This window comes from Sebastes fasciatus, chromosome 13 (genome assembly GCF_043250625.1).
Source record: "Sebastes fasciatus isolate fSebFas1 chromosome 13, fSebFas1.pri, whole genome shotgun sequence".
NCBI classification, from domain to species: domain Eukaryota; kingdom Metazoa; phylum Chordata; class Actinopteri; order Perciformes; family Sebastidae; genus Sebastes; species Sebastes fasciatus.
The window spans coordinates 1,435,361-1,451,563 of NC_133807.1; the positions used below are offsets into that span (position 1 = coordinate 1,435,361).

A 16,203-nucleotide genomic window follows, 5' to 3' on the forward strand; every position below is an offset into this window, starting at 1 on the left:
TAGTAGTAGTCTCTACAACACGTTATAGACTACTGAGCCAGTAGTAGTCGCTACAACACGTTATAGACTACTGCGGTATTAGTAGTCTCTACAACACGTTATAGACTACTGAGCCAGTAGTAGTCGCTACAACACGTTATAGACTACTGAGGTATTAGTAGTCTCTACAACATGTTATAGACTACTGAGCTAGTAGTAGTCGCTACAACACGTTATAGACTACTGAGGTAGTAGTAGTCTCTACAACATGTTATAGACTACTGAGCTAGTAGTAGTCGCTACAACACGTTATAGACTACTGAGGTATTAGTAGTCTACAACATGTTATAGACTACTGAGGTAGTAGTAGTCTCTACAACACATTATAGACTACTGAGCTAGTAGTAGTCTCTACAACACGTTATAGACTACTGAGGTATTAGTAGTCTACAACATGTTATAGACTACTGAGGTAGTAGTAGTCTCTACAACACGTTATAGACTACTGAGCTAGTAGTAGTCTCTACAACACGTTATAGACTACTGAGCTGGTATTAGTAGTCTGTACAACACGTTATAGACTACTGAGCTAGTAGTAGTCTCTACAACACGTTATAGACTACTGAGCTAGTAGTAATCTCTACAACACGTTATAGACTACTGAGCTGGTATTAGTAGTCTGTACAACACGTTATAGACTACTGAGGTATTAGTAGTCTCTACAACACGTTATAGACTACGGAGGTAGTAGTAGTCTCTACAACACGTTATAGACTACGGAGCTAGTAGTAGTCGCTACAACACGTTATAGACTACTGAGCTAGTAGTAGTCGCTACAACACGTTATAGACTACTGAGCTAGCAGTAGTCTGTACAACACGTTATAGACTACTTAGCTAGTAGTAGTCACTACAACACGTTATAGACTACGGAGCTAGCAGTAGTCTGTACAACACGTTATAGACTACTTAGCTAGTAGTAGTCACTACAACACGTTATAGACTACTGAGCTGGTATTAGTAGTCTCTACAACACGTTATAGACTACTGAGCTGGTATTAGTAGTCTACAACACGTTATAGACTACTGAGCTAGTAGTAGTCTACAACACGTTATAGACTACTGAGCTAGTAGTAGTCTCTACAACACGTTATAGACTACGGAGGTATTAGTAGTCTCTACAACACGTTATAGACTACCGAGGTAGTAGTAGTCTCTACAACACGTTATAGACTACTGAGGTATTAGTAGTCTCTACAACACGTTATAGACTACGGAGCTAGCAGTAGTCTGTACAACACGTTATAGACTACCGAGCTAGCAGTAGTCTCTACAACACGTTATAGACTACTGAGCTAGCAGTAGTCTGTACAACACGTTATAGACTACCGAGCTAGCAGTAGTCTCTACAACACGTTATAGACTACTGAGGTAGTAGTAGTCTCTACAACACGTTATAGACTACCGAGCTAGCAGTAGTCTCTACAACACATTATAGACTACTGAGCTGGTATTAGTAGTCTCTACAACACGTTATAGACTACTGAGCTAGTAGTAGTCGCTACAACACGTTATAGACTACGGAGGTATTAGTAGTCTGTACAACACGTTATAGACTACTGAGGTATTAGTAGTCTCTACAACACGTTATAGACTATGGAGGTAGTAGTAGTCTCTACAACACGTTATAGACTACGGAGCTAGTAGTAGTCGCTACAACACGTTATAGACTACGGAGCTAGTAGTAGTCGCTACAACACGTTATAGACTACTGAGCTAGCAGTAGTCTGTACAACACGTTATAGACTACTTAGCTAGTAGTAGTCACTACAACACGTTATAGACTACGGAGCTAGCAGTAGTCTGTACAACACGTTATAGACTACTTAGCTAGTAGTAGTCACTACAACACGTTATAGACTACTGAGCTGGTATTAGTAGTCTCTACAACACGTTATAGACTACTGAGCTGGTATTAGTAGTCTACAACACGTTATAGACTACTGAGCTAGTAGTAGTCTCTACAACACGTTATAGACTACCGAGGTAGTAGTAGTCTCTACAACACGTTATAGACTACTGAGGTATTAGTAGTCTCTACAACACGTTATAGACTACGGAGCTAGCAGTAGTCTGTACAACACGTTATAGACTACCGAGCTAGCAGTAGTCTCTACAACACGTTATAGACTACGGAGCTAGCAGTAGTCTGTACAACACGTTATAGACTACCGAGCTAGCAGTAGTCTCTACAACACGTTATAGACTACTGAGGTAGTAGTAGTCTCTACAACACGTTATAGACTACCGAGCTAGCAGTAGTCTCTACAACACATTATAGACTACTGAGCTGGTATTAGTAGTCTCTACAACACGTTATAGACTACTGAGCTAGTAGTAGTCGCTACAACACGTTATAGACTACGGAGGTATTAGTAGTCTGTACAACACGTTATAGACTACGGAGGTATTAGTAGTCTCTACAACACGTTATAGACTACGGAGGTAGTAGTAGTCTCTACAACACGTTATAGACTACGGAGCTAGTAGTAGTCGCTACAACACGTTATAGACTACGGAGCTAGTAGTAGTCGCTACAACACGTTATAGACTACTGAGCTAGCAGTAGTCTGTACAACACGTTATAGACTACTGAGCTAGTAGTAGTCACTACAACACGTTATAGACTACGGAGCTAGCAGTAGTCTGTACAACACGTTATAGACTACTTAGCTAGTAGTAGTCACTACAACACGTTATAGACTACTGAGCTGGTATTAGTAGTCTCTACAACACGTTATAGACTACTGAGCTGGTATTAGTAGTCTACAACACGTTATAGACTACTGAGCTAGTAGTAGTCTCTACAACACGTTATAGACTACTGAGGTATTAGTAGTCTCTACAACACGTTATAGACTACGGAGGTATTAGTAGTCTCTACAACACGTTATAGACTACCGAAGTATTAGTAGTCTCTACAACACGTTATAGACTACGGAGGTATTAGTAGTCTCTACAACACATTATAGACTACGGAGGTAGTAGTAGTCTCTACAACACGTTATAGACTACCGAAGTATTAGTAGTCTCTATAACACGTTATAGACTACTGAGGTAGTAGTAGTCTCTACAACACGTTATAGACTACTGAGGTATTAGTAGTCTCTACAACACGTTATAGACTATGGAGCTAGCAGTAGTCTGTACAACATGTTATAGACTACCGAGCTAGCAGTAGTCTCTACAACACGTTATAGACTACGGAGCTAGCAGTAGTCTGTACAACACGTTATAGACTACCGAGCTAGCAGTAGTCTCTACAACACGTTATAGACTACTGAGGTAGTAGTAGTCTCTACAACACGTTATAGACTACCGAGCTAGCAGTAGTCTCTACAACACATTATAGACTACTGAGCTGGTATTAGTAGTCTCTACAACACGTTATAGACTACTGAGCTAGCAGTAGTCTGTACAACATGTTATAGACTACCGAGCTAGCAGTAGTCTCTACAACACGTTATAGACTACTGAGCTGGTATTAGTAGTCTCTACAACACGTTATAGACTACTGAGCTAGCAGTAGTCTGTACAACACGTTATAGACTACCGAGTTAGCAGTAGTCTCTACAACACGTTATAGACTACTGAGCTGGTATTAGTAGTCTCTACAACACGTTATAGACTACTGAGCTAGTAGTAGTCTCTACAACACGTTATAGACTACTGAGCTGGTATTAGTAGTCTCTACAACACGTTATAGACTACTGAGCTGGTATTAGTAGTCTCTACAACACGTTATAGACTACTGAGCTGGTATTAGTAGTCTCTACAACACGTTATAGACTACTGAGCTGGTATTAGTAGTCTCTACAACACGTTATAGACTACTGAGCTGGTATTAGTCGCTACAACACGTTATAGACTACTGAGGTATTAGTAGTCTCTACAACACGTTATAGACTACTGAGCTAGTAGTAGTCGCTACAACACGTTATAGACTACTGAGGTATTAGTAGTCTCTACAACACGTTATAGACTACTGAGCTAGTAGTAGTCGCTACAACACGTTATAGACTACTGAGGTATTAGTAGTCTCTACAACATGTTATAGACTACTGAGCTAGTAGTAGTCGCTACAACACGTTATAGACTACTGAGGTATTAGTAGTCTCTACAACATGTTATAGACTACTGAGCTAGTAGTAGTCGCTACAACACGTTATAGACTACTGAGCTAGTAGTAGTCTCTACAACACGTTATAGACTACTGAGCTGGTATTAGTAGTCTCTACAACACGTTATAGACTACTGAGTTAGTAGTCTCTACAACACGTTATAGACTACTGAGCTAGTAGTAATCTCTACAACACGTTATAGACTACTGAGCTGGTATTAGTAGTCTGTACAACACGTTATAGACTACTGAGGTATTAGTAGTCTCTACAACACGTTATAGACTACGGAGGTAGTAGTAGTCTCTACAACACGTTATAGACTACGGAGGTAGTAGTAGTCTCTACAACACGTTAGACTACCGAAGTATTAGTAGTCTCTACAACACGTTATAGACTATGGAGCTAGTAGTAGTCGCTACAACACGTTATAGACTACTGAGGTATTAGTAGTCTCTACAACATGTTATAGACTACTGAGCTAGTAGTAGTCGCTACAACACGTTATAGACTACGGAGGTATTAGTAGTCTCTACAACATGTTATAGACTACTGAGCTAGTAGTAGTCGCTACAACACATTATAGACTACGGAGATATTAGTAGTCTCTACAACATGTTATAGACTACTGAGCTAGTAGTAGTCGCTACAACACATTATAGACTACGGAGGTATTAGTAGTCTCTACAACATGTTATAGACTACTGAGGTAGTAGTAGTCGCTACAACACGTTATAGACTACTGAGCTAGTAGTAGTCTCTACAACACGTTATAGACTACTGAGCTGGTATTAGTAGTCTCTACAACACGTTATAGACTACTGAGGTAGTAGTAATCTCTACAACATGTTATAGACTACTGAGTTAGTAGTAGTCTCTACAACACGTAGACTACTGAGCTAGTAGTAGTCTGTACAACACGTTATAGACTACTGAGGTATTAGTAGTCTCTACAACACGTTATAGACAACGGAGGTAGTAGTAGTCTCTACAACACGTTATAGACTACGGAGGTAGTAGTAGTCTCTACAACACGTTATAGACTACCGAAGTATTAGTAGTCTCTACAACACGTTATAGACTACTGAGGTAGTAGTAGTCTCTACAACACGTTATAGACTACGGAGGTATTAGTAGTCTCTACAACACGTTATAGATTACGGAGGTAGTAGTAGTCTCTACAACACGTTATAGACTACCGAAGTATTAGTAGTCTCTACAACACGTTATAGACTACTGAGGTAGTAGTAGTCTCTACAACACGTTATAGACTACTGAGGTATTAGTAGTCTCTACAACACGTTATAGACTACTGAGCTAGTAGTAGTCTCTACAACACGTTATAGACTACTGAGCTAGTAGTAGTCTCTACAACATGTTACAGAGACTACTGAGCTGGTAGTAGTCTCTACAACACGTTTTTCACGGCTGATACCTATTATCAATAATCAAGCAGACCGATATTTGGAACCGATATATGTTTGTAGTAAAAATTCAAATCTTGGGGTCAAAATTTAGAAGTGTTCCATCAAGAGTGAATGGACAAAAGTGTAGACGTGACACCAACGTTATTGCACAAATCTCTATTGTTGTTGTGCCACCACAGCAGAACGTTACCAGGAACCTCTGGTTGTTTTGCAACTTCAGCATAGAGGATTGTAATGTTGAAGGCAACGTCAGCAATATCTGCTGCCTTACGTTACCTCCCAGAGCAGCTGTGCCCGTCTGTGGCATGGCCACCTTGGTTGGCGTTGATAGGCTATTACTCGTGATGTGTAACCAATCAGATAGTACTGTGGGCGGGACATTGAGTCAGACTACACAGTCGTGACTATAGATGGCTGCATCAGAGCCAAAGTAATGCATTTTAAAGAGGACCTATTATGCTTTTCCCCTTTCCTTTAGTGTGTTATATACTGTAGTTTTTTGTTGTAAACGGTCTGCAAAGTTACAAAGCCCAAAGTCCAAGAGCTCGATCTAGGAGCTCAAATGTTTCAGTCAGAGGGTGAAAAGAGGTGCTGCAACACAGCCAGTATGAGGATATTAAACCATGTCAACATGTTCTAGTAGAAACCCACAATACAAGTATGAACCTGAAAATAAGCATCCTAGGTCTCCTTTAAACTAGTTGTGTTTTCTGTCTTCATAGCAGACTGTCTTCTTGCATGTACTAGAGACGGTTTGTCTCTGTAAGCACAACTGTGCACACAGCATGGTAGGATGTGTGGGGGCATGATGGCATACCCAGACTGTGGGATATATCTGTGTTTGTGTGTATATATATATATATATATATATATATATATATATATAAATAGTATGTATATAAATAGGTGTGTGTGTGTGCGTGCACTAAGTGCTGAGCAACAGAATTTAGTTGCTCTCTGCCTATAGAAGGAAATGCCAGATGGCCTCTTTGCCTTGGAAACGTCAGCCAATTACTAGCTACTACTAAACCAGCTGGCCTCTGCCTTCACCCTGCTCCTGTGTGTGTGTGCGTGCGTGTGTGGGGTGGGGTGGGGGGAGGGGTGGGGGGGGGGCATGGACAGTGTGTGTGCGTGCTCATCTACATGTTATTCTCTACAGTAGCATTACACCAGCTTGCAGCAGACTACTTTAACGTATTGTGATTGTAAAGAGCATTAGATACTGCGGGAGGGTTATTTCTGTTAGTAGTTTGCTGTTGAAAAAAGCCTGCCCTTTCTCAACTACTCGCTAACTGCTAACGTTACTCGGGTTAAATAGCGGTCCACTTCCGTGTTTTGGTACGGTTGGCTTTCACACCTGATGCAAACCGTACCCGAGTACACATGATCCGTACTCCAGACCACCTTTTCAAGTGGACTCGAGTACGGATCAACGAACCGTGCCCGAGCGTTCACGCTGATCAATCCAACTGGACTTTGGGGACAAGTGTACTCGGATCCGGGCCCGGGTCCCTGATGTGAAAGCACCCTTATTCTATTGTAGTGTTGTCAGTAGTGAAACAACAATGTTCTCCTGGCTGCTCTCAGAGTCATCTAGAACATCTCTTCCTGTTCATTGTCTATGGAGCAACCCCATACTTTATACTTGATGTTTTTAGCGCTCTAGTTTTGGGATTTGGGAGAGAGTTGTTCATCTTTACTAATATTATTGAACTGTCTTAGACCATAGGAATAACATGTATGAATTATGAAAATGGGCGTAGTTCCTCTTTAATATTCTCCTTTCCCCCTCCTCCCTCCCTCCTCTCCTCCAGTGGGTATCCCGACGATAAAGTGGTGCGGGGCCGAGGGTGACTACAACGTGATGGTGATGGAGCTGCTGGGGCCCAGTCTGGAGGACCTGTTCAACTTCTGCTCTCGCAAGTTCAGCCTGAAGACAGTCCTGCTGCTGGCCGACCAGATGGTGAGAGAGAAGAAGAACTAGGAGCTACTAGCTGTAGGGACTATGTCAATGCTAGCTGTATTGTGTTGATGTATAGGCTGACCTCAGATCCTCTCCCACGTCTTCCTCTAGATCAGCCGCATTGAATACATCCACTCCAAGAACTTCATCCACAGAGATGTGAAGCCAGACAACTTCCTGATGGGTCTGGGCAAGAAGGGCAACCTGGTCTACATCATCGACTTCGGCCTGGCCAAGAAGTACCGCGACGCCCGCACACACCAGCACATCCCCTACCGCGAGAACAAGAACCTGACCGGCACCGCCCGCTACGCCTCCATAAACACACATCTGGGCATCGGTAAGACCAGCGTCCATAAAATACTGACCTGTGCCATGAATGGATAGACCCTCCGCCCTGCTGATCTGACTTTGTCCTCTGTGTCTACAGAACAGTCCAGACGGGACGACTTGGAGTCGCTGGGCTACGTCCTCATGTACTTCAACCTGGGTTCTCTGCCCTGGCAAGGCCTCAAAGCCGCCACCAAGAGGCAGAAGTACGAACGCATCAGTGAGAAGAAAATGTCCACGCCCATTGAGGTCCTCTGCAAAGGCTACCCATGTACGTTCAGCTGCTCCCTCCTGTCTTTTATTAGTCCCATGTAGGATGTTCACAACCAAACCCTCATTGTTCATGTGCTCCGGTCCTCCCCCCCCCCACAGCGGAGTTCGCCACCTACCTGAACTTCTGCCGCTCTCTGCGCTTCGACGACAAACCCGACTACTCGTACCTGCGCCAGCTCTTCAGGAACCTCTTCCACAGACAGGGGTTCTCCTACGACTACGTCTTCGACTGGAACATGCTCAAATTTGTAAGTTGTTATCACATTGAGGACATTTTGTCATCTCCAGTGAAACTTGCTGTTCAGAGAATGTATTGTAACTATTTGGTTACATTACTATAAGGACATCCAGGTTTATTAATATTGAGCATTAAAGACACTGACTTTGTGTTATATTTCAAGATCTGTACGAATTTCACGCATGACAACTATGCACACAGGATCCGGAGTGAATTATCCACGTTGTCCTGTTCCACTTTTGTGAAATGCAAAAAGGCTTTGATTTACCTTGGTACAGATCCAGGCTAACTGTTACCCTAACTAACCAGCTGTAGGCTCTAAACATCAGCATGTTACGTGAATGAGGCCCAATGAGTTTCCTCCCACATAGTGCCCACTCCACACAACCAAAACCTATCCAGACAGAGCATGTCTGAGGGGTTAAAGGTATAATCTGTATAGACCTATAGAGAAATAATCCCTCTCAACCAGCACTTCTGACCCACTAGCTGTGTGTGGCGTAGGGCTGTCACCATAGCAATTTTTCTCAATACGATTATCATGGCAAAAAATATCACGATAACGATATTATCGCAATATCATTAAAAAAATGATGCAATCACTTAAAGTACATCTTTAACTTGATTTGGTCCAACGTTTGTTGACATGTCAGTGAGTGTGTCTGAACTGAATCAACTAATAGAATAGAATAAACAGGCTGAGCTGACCTGCTCCTTTTTCTCTCCCTGATGATTTCTCACATCTTGGATGCTGCTGCCTGACCACAAGAGAAGTACCAGCTGTCACTGTCTTGTTGAACGGACCTCAATTAAGTTAGCCAGCTTTACTTAGCACATATATTAGCTAGCTAGCTAGCTAACATAGTCATTCACTATCACGGTTGAAGCCGTTCAGTTCCGGCCGGTCATATAACTCAACTGACATGTTTAGTAATGCTAACGTTACAACTGAGTCGCTCTACGGTGGTGAAATGTTCAGCATGATGATTGTGAAGGTGACTATGCAGCAGGTTTAAAATATTCCCTCCTTTGGCTAACACTGTAGCTCCACATTCCCTGCACACTGGAGCAGTGTCATGAAGAAGTATGCTTTTCTTGACCAACCCGAAGAATTCCCACACTGCAGAGTTTACGTTTTTAGCAGGGCGATAAAGTATCTAGTTTTCATTCGTCGTCATTTTGACAGAATCACGAAGACGAGACGTGCGCTTGCTTGTGGTGCGTTTACTTTATAGTCTGTTTGTGGCGCACGTGTATGACGTCATGTCTGCTACGAGCTTTTATTTACTGCTTGTGGGAGAACACAAAAGAGAAATGACTAAACCAAGAGCTAAATTGAATTAAACACGATAAATCGTGGCTGGATTAATTACACGATATTACAATTTTCATGTTTTCAATAGCGCGATTACTGTAAAAGCGGTATACCGCGACACCCCTAGTGTGGCGGTGTCTGTTTCTGCAGAGACCCTGCAGCCCTCTGCCTGGATTTTCTCTTTCCTTTGTCGCAGTGTTTGTCGTACAATATCGGCTGTTGAGAAACCAAATTGATCAGACGTTCCCCCACTTTTAGCAGCAAGCTAGCTATGACTGTATGACATCACTCGGAACAAAGGATTTCATTAGTCAAATATATATTTCCACAGACGGAAATCCGCTGAAATCGAGGTCCGTCCGAACATTTTTTCCCCCTCATGAATGTTCCACGGGGGTGTGCACGCATTCATAAGAACCCAAATTAGTTAATACATTTCAAATAAAATTAGGTTATTCAAATTTCCGACTGAAATCCATGCTTGCTGTAAACTAGACACAAACATTTCCATTGTCATATCCTAAAGCTCTGGTCCTAGTGGTGGAGAGGGGTGGACTATCTGTACTGGACTCACAGGTCAGGCCTGGATCACTCTGGAATTTCATTCACATCTAAGAGTTCCAAGTTTGACAGATGAATGCCATAAACTGACTTCATAACAAATCTGTCTGTAGGAGTGTAGGAGGTCCTTGCATGAACAGGCAACTGCTCCTAGATATGAAGAAGACAAACTGTGTGTGTGTGTGTGTGTGTGTGTGTGTTTGTCAGGGTGCCAACAGGGCCGTGGAGGACGCAGAGAGGGAGCGTCGGGAGCGGGAGGAGAGGCTGAGGCACAGCAGGAACCCCGGGGCCAGGGGCATTCCCTCGGCCTCAGGAAGAGCCAGGGCTACTCAGGACGCCGCTGCCCCCTCGCCACTCAACCCCGCCTCACACACAGGTCAGCACACACACACACACACACACACACACACACACACACACACACACACACACACACACACACACACAGCACTCAACCCCGCCTCACATACAGGTGAGCAGACACACACACACACACACATGTTTAAGAGTAAGAAGTAAGAGTAAGAAGGAGAGCTGACCGGTGACACTACCTGACAGGTGATCCAGTGTTTGTATTGAGCTCATGTTGACCTTTCAGGTATGGAGAAGGAGAGGAAGGTGAGCATGCGTCTTCATCGTGGGGCACCCGTCAACATCTCGTCTTCAGACCTGACGGGACGCCAGGACACATCGCGCATGTCCTCACAGGTAACACAAACGCACACACACACTCACACACACACACACACACACACACACACACACACACACACTGCTTAGTTATGTAATGTACAAAATCCACAACAGGTCTGATGAGGGCTGTCACAATCATGAAATTTAGTTGACAATTAACCGTCATACAAATAATTGCGATTAGCGATTTAATTGTATGTTTGTGTTAATATTCGGCTACACAGCGTTGCTGTTGTGTTTGGCTTTGATTTAAATCTATGTTGATTTTATTTTGAATGCATAGTATAACTATCAGTGAAATAAATACATAAAATCATTTATAATTAATCATTTATGGGTATTTACAAATGACCAATATTTGTAAGTTGTTTATTGTTATTTCCTACTTTGTTGTGCTATAGCCTACAGACAGTTAATACCATTAAAAGTCCAGTTATGAATGACATGGATCAAAGATTTGTGACTGTTTTAGTTATTAAAAATACATTAAACCTATTATTATTATTATTATTTTTATTTTGTATCTATATTTCACATACAGTGCCTGTTATCAGGAGGAGAACGCTCACATTGGTTCTCCTACTTGAAAGACTACAGAGCAGTTTTGGGTGCATCCCCTCAACCAGTGTAGGGGACACATACTGTACGTCAGAAATAGACCGTTTTTAGTGGAGAGCTGCTTCTGAAGCGCTCTGCGGAGCGTCTGGTGGAATCCCAATCATCCTCTAGAGAGGCTGTGATCAGCTCAGTTGGCCACATTGCAGCCAGAACACTGCGCAGCTGTGACCTATCGGCATAAATAACCCGGTTTTCATTCCGCTCATACCAGGCTCACAATCAAACCCACCACTGGTCATGTGTGCAGCGTTTCCGTTTATGTTGCCCAGTAAAAGACACCGGTGTCTAAAAACCGTGTTGACAGGAAAGAGGTAGAGGAGAAAAGGGCAAAATCAGCTGGGGCAGTGTGGGTGGGGCATCAAGGTCGCTGTGGCCGCAGGACATCCGACTTTCAGAAGGTCATCGAGGCCAGACAGGTCGCCGGTGATATTCTTGCCCTGTGTGTAGGCCGACCTAATGGAACCAAATGTGTTCAAGGCACTTTATTAATGTAGAACCAGGCCCGATTTCAAAAGTAAATATGCAACGAGGAAACGAGACTAGACCACAAACAGAAGAACCTGTCCAACAGCTCTGTGTTTCCATGTTACTGTCCTGACATCAGGGAGACTCTTTATCTACACAGCTGATGGGAACGCTCCTCATCCACTCTCCAGCTGTAAATTCTCTAGTTTGTTTATGCTAAATAAGTGCGATCAGGTGATTGTGTAATAACTGTGACAGTTGTAGGTGTGCCGTGCCCTTACAGTAGAGCAGGACAGGATTCATTCGGTGGGAAAGAAATTAAAAAAAACAAAGGGATGGCTTTGCATTGCTCAACAGTAAATGGATTGTGAAATCTATATAATCTGTGACAAAGACTGAGAAAAAAGGAACCATATATGTCAAGAGAACACAGTGTGTGTCAGCGTCAACACACTTCCCTTTTCTCTTGTACCAGATGTTAGTTTGTTTCCTTTTTTTCCATTTTCCAGTCACTGACATGAAGCAACCAGACAGCAGCAGCATGCAGTGAGACGGACTAATGACAACTGAGAGTAGAGGAAAGAAACATGTTAGTTTAAGAGCATCTGCTGCCATCCTGTGGATCTGCTGTTTAATGCTTCTCCTTCCTGTAGACCTAGTGCTCCCCCAGGAGGTCAAAGACTTTAACATGTTCTACTGCCACTGGAGGGGATTTGTAATGATGAAACCTGCTCAGATAGACACAGACAATTAGATTAGATTTGACATTTCGGTCTGAATCTTTGTATTTCAGCAGAGCTGCCTTACAACTATTTTCACTTTCTTACCTCAGTTTTACAAAAGAATTTAGTTTGAATTCATTTTATTTTCTGACAATCTGCAAAATCAACCAATATCATTTATTTTTCATCACAGTAATGATAGAAGAGAGTTCAGGACTATGATTCTGGCCCAGTCCGGATCAATCGTACCTAATATGAAAACGCCCGTAAAGTCAAAATCTAGACCCCCCCCTCTCCTGTTGAAACATCCCCTCCATCAGTAACTGCTGTTGGCGTTGATGACGTTGATGATGATGTCACCATTATAACGACTTCTCTCCTCTGCCCTCTGCAGGCCCTGTCCCGGGTCACACCCAGCGGCCTCCAGTCTGCAGCTCCACGGTGAAACCCTCCCTCCATCCACCTGAGCACCACGGAGGCCTCAACATGCACCGCCTGCAGCACACACACACACACACACACACACACACACACACACACACACATGTACGGCGGGTGGAGTACAGTCTGGTAGCAGCTGTGGCCTCCCTCCCTCCTCCTTCCTGTCGATGAAGCCATGGATTCACTTCTCTCTGGCATCTTTTAACTCTGGTTTTACTTCTTTCTGTTCTTTAGCATTAAGGCTCCACTGATCAGACTTCACAGGGGGACAAGTCTGCTAGCTGTTGATAATAGTGTGGGGGACATTACTGATTATGAAAGACACATGATCCATCGTGGCAGTGTTAAAGGACAGTGCCTAAACTCTTATTTTGTGTCCTGAAAGACTCCTTAAATCCCACAAGTTTTTCTTTAGTTTTAAGTGTTTGAGGTTTAGATTTGCAGGTAGGACCCCCCCCCCCCTCCGCCTGTTTTAATACGGGACAAAGGGTCTTTTAATGTTGGACTTTCAGAGGTGATCCCATAGTATGACTTGTTGTTTTGTCCTCCTCAGGTGCGTTGGAACCAGTAAATCCAAAAACACGCAGCACATTTTTCTGTCAGTCTTCAGGTTGTGACTGCAGTGTGCTGGGGGGGGGGGGTCTGTGAATGGAACAGTCTGTCCACATTGAATGGATGAGATGTTGTTTTTAACCCGGTGCATAGTGATGTGGTTTTGTGTGTGTGTGTCTGTGTGGTTCTATCTTGGGGGGTGGGGGGGATTTTCTTTACTCCTTTGCCTCCTAACCTCCCTCTTGACCACCGAACCCTCTGCCATCAATTACACCTCTGGCCATCTTCTACCTAGACCTTGTTTAAAACTCGCCGTCTGTCCGAGGGGCCGTTCACATGTCGCCGTTTTGCTCCCTCAAATCCGTTGTTTTCAATGTAGGCGTTGCGGAGGGCGCACTCAAACACCAGAGCGACGCCATTGCAGTGCAAGCGTTCCCAAGCACCTATTTTTCAGGGAACGACGGCTGCTCTCCGAGATAAATATAGTTCAACTTTTGGAACGCTGCACATCATGTGACGCGGAACAACCAATATCTGTTCTCTCTCCAGTAAATACGTGGAGGACAAAGACTACCCAGAGCTTTCCATCTGTCCCACGGAGCGTTTTAATGAGCGATGACGTCACAACATCCAGATGAAAGGCCTGTCTGACTCCGACACATGGAGCAGTAAAGTTACTGTGACGGACTGACGCTGCTGGATATCCATTTCTCTTTGTTTTAGTCACTGAGACTTCCTGCTAAATTATCACAACTTCATCTTCATCTTCATCACAGCACGCAGGTTTCGGTTGCTTAGTAACGGTGGGCGTGACTGGAGAGCAACCTCCCAAGCACCTTGGATGAAAGGATGAGAGCCGGCGTTTTCCACGTGTTTTTAAGCGTGGCGTGTTAGCGGCCTCTTATTGATGACATCATGTACGGGAGCTGCAACCTGCTTGTCTGGACGGGCCTCTCCAGTAACAGCCCGGTATACACTACAAAGAGCACACGTGATAAATGATCATCATCATACTACTGGCGTACTGAGCAAACAAGGAGCTGGTCAATCCATCAAAACTCCACCACGAGGCACGGTGGTCGTTCTATGTTTGTGTCCAGTTGCAGGATCATGTTGGAGAAACACATCCTAGTAAGCAAAACGAACAACTCCCGAAGCGAGTTTGGTCGGAATCGGCCAACATACCCGTATGTGCCGGTCTGATGGATTTTACACACGATCTAGTTGTATTATGGGAAATGTAGGCTCAAGGAGGACTCCTTTCTTCGCCCCTGTTGCTTCAATTTTGACCATTTCTCTTTCAATCTATTTAAAAGTCCAACGACTCTACGGAAGCGTATACTAAAATGCTAGAGTTGCTAATTCCACTCAAGACATTAAATCTATGGTGACATTTCAAAAGCGATGGAGCACTATAAGGTCAGAGACACGTGGACTAAAGAAGTCCCCAGGCTTAATGGAACTAGTTTGGGACATCATGAAGAGGTCAGACGAGCGATGTGATAGTCCGGGTGGAAAATGGACCGGTGAGCTTTAACATCAGGCGGTTCTGAGGGAGAGGTTCTGGAGAGTTGTCTTAAGGAGGCCCCAGCGGTACTGGAGCTGCTCCTGTGGCTCTTTTCCATCCGACCAATGAATCCTGAAGATTTTGAAGTAGAAAATCCTCGATGTGGTAGACCGGTTGCAGAGTATTGTAGACCATTTTGTGTAGTTGGAGGGGGAGTGGGGAGGAGTGGGGGGGGTTGTAGTGGTAATTTGTACATGTTTGTTCTGTTGTCGTGTATAGGATGTGCTTACTCCGTCTGCCACGTCCATACGAGCCGCTGTACGGCTCCGGATGACGGCGGCGTACGGAGGGACTGGGAACGCCTCACTCCATTAGAGTTTTTTTAAATATACCTCACCTGTGGGCTTGAAAAACAAACAAAAAAAGTGATGATTAGCTTGTTTGTCTCACTGATGATGGCTTTGGTAGATGCAAGTACACTTTACAAGGGATCATAGTTTTCCATGTCTGCTTCTCTGTTGTTTCTTATTTCGTCACCTCCTGTCCTGTTTTGCTTTTAACTGTGCGGTGGATATCATGTCCCACAATGCATCTCTCACTGTGGATTCATGGGAAATCTTTCTTTCCACTCCCACCTTAAGACTTTTGCTCCTCATTTGTAATGCCACTGTATTTGTGTATTTTAAAAGTGTAAATAAATTAATAAGTACTTGTATATGTTGCTTTTTATTGATTTGGCCGGCTGATATTAAAAGAGACATTTAGATGTTTGGGGTGGGTTGTATATTTCTTTATGTGAATTGATCATTCCAATCATTAGAATATGAATATCCACACCAGAATGCATTATAGTATTAACATTAGGAGTCCTGTGTTGTATGCTGTATATTGTACATATCATACTATTGCATCTGGAGGTGTATTTAAAAATGAGTACTTCTT

At 43.4% G+C, this 16,203-nt stretch overlaps 1 protein-coding gene across 1 annotated transcript in view; it reads left to right on the top strand.

The window, feature by feature from the left end:
• Nucleotides 1-15,976, top strand: part of csnk1da (casein kinase 1, delta a) — a 30,254-nt gene extending 14,278 nt beyond the window's left edge. The window contains exons 3-9 of the mRNA XM_074655002.1: nucleotides 7,398-7,546; nucleotides 7,658-7,886; nucleotides 7,977-8,147; nucleotides 8,249-8,397; nucleotides 10,471-10,639; nucleotides 10,862-10,971; nucleotides 13,156-15,976. Of these exons, the coding sequence (XP_074511103.1) occupies nucleotides 7,398-7,546; nucleotides 7,658-7,886; nucleotides 7,977-8,147; nucleotides 8,249-8,397; nucleotides 10,471-10,639; nucleotides 10,862-10,971; nucleotides 13,156-13,206 (1,028 nt within the window). The 3' untranslated portion in view covers nucleotides 13,207-15,976. The remainder of the gene's footprint in view (nucleotides 1-7,397; nucleotides 7,547-7,657; nucleotides 7,887-7,976; nucleotides 8,148-8,248; nucleotides 8,398-10,470; nucleotides 10,640-10,861; nucleotides 10,972-13,155) is intronic.
• The last annotated feature ends 227 nt before the right edge of the window (nucleotides 15,977-16,203 follow it).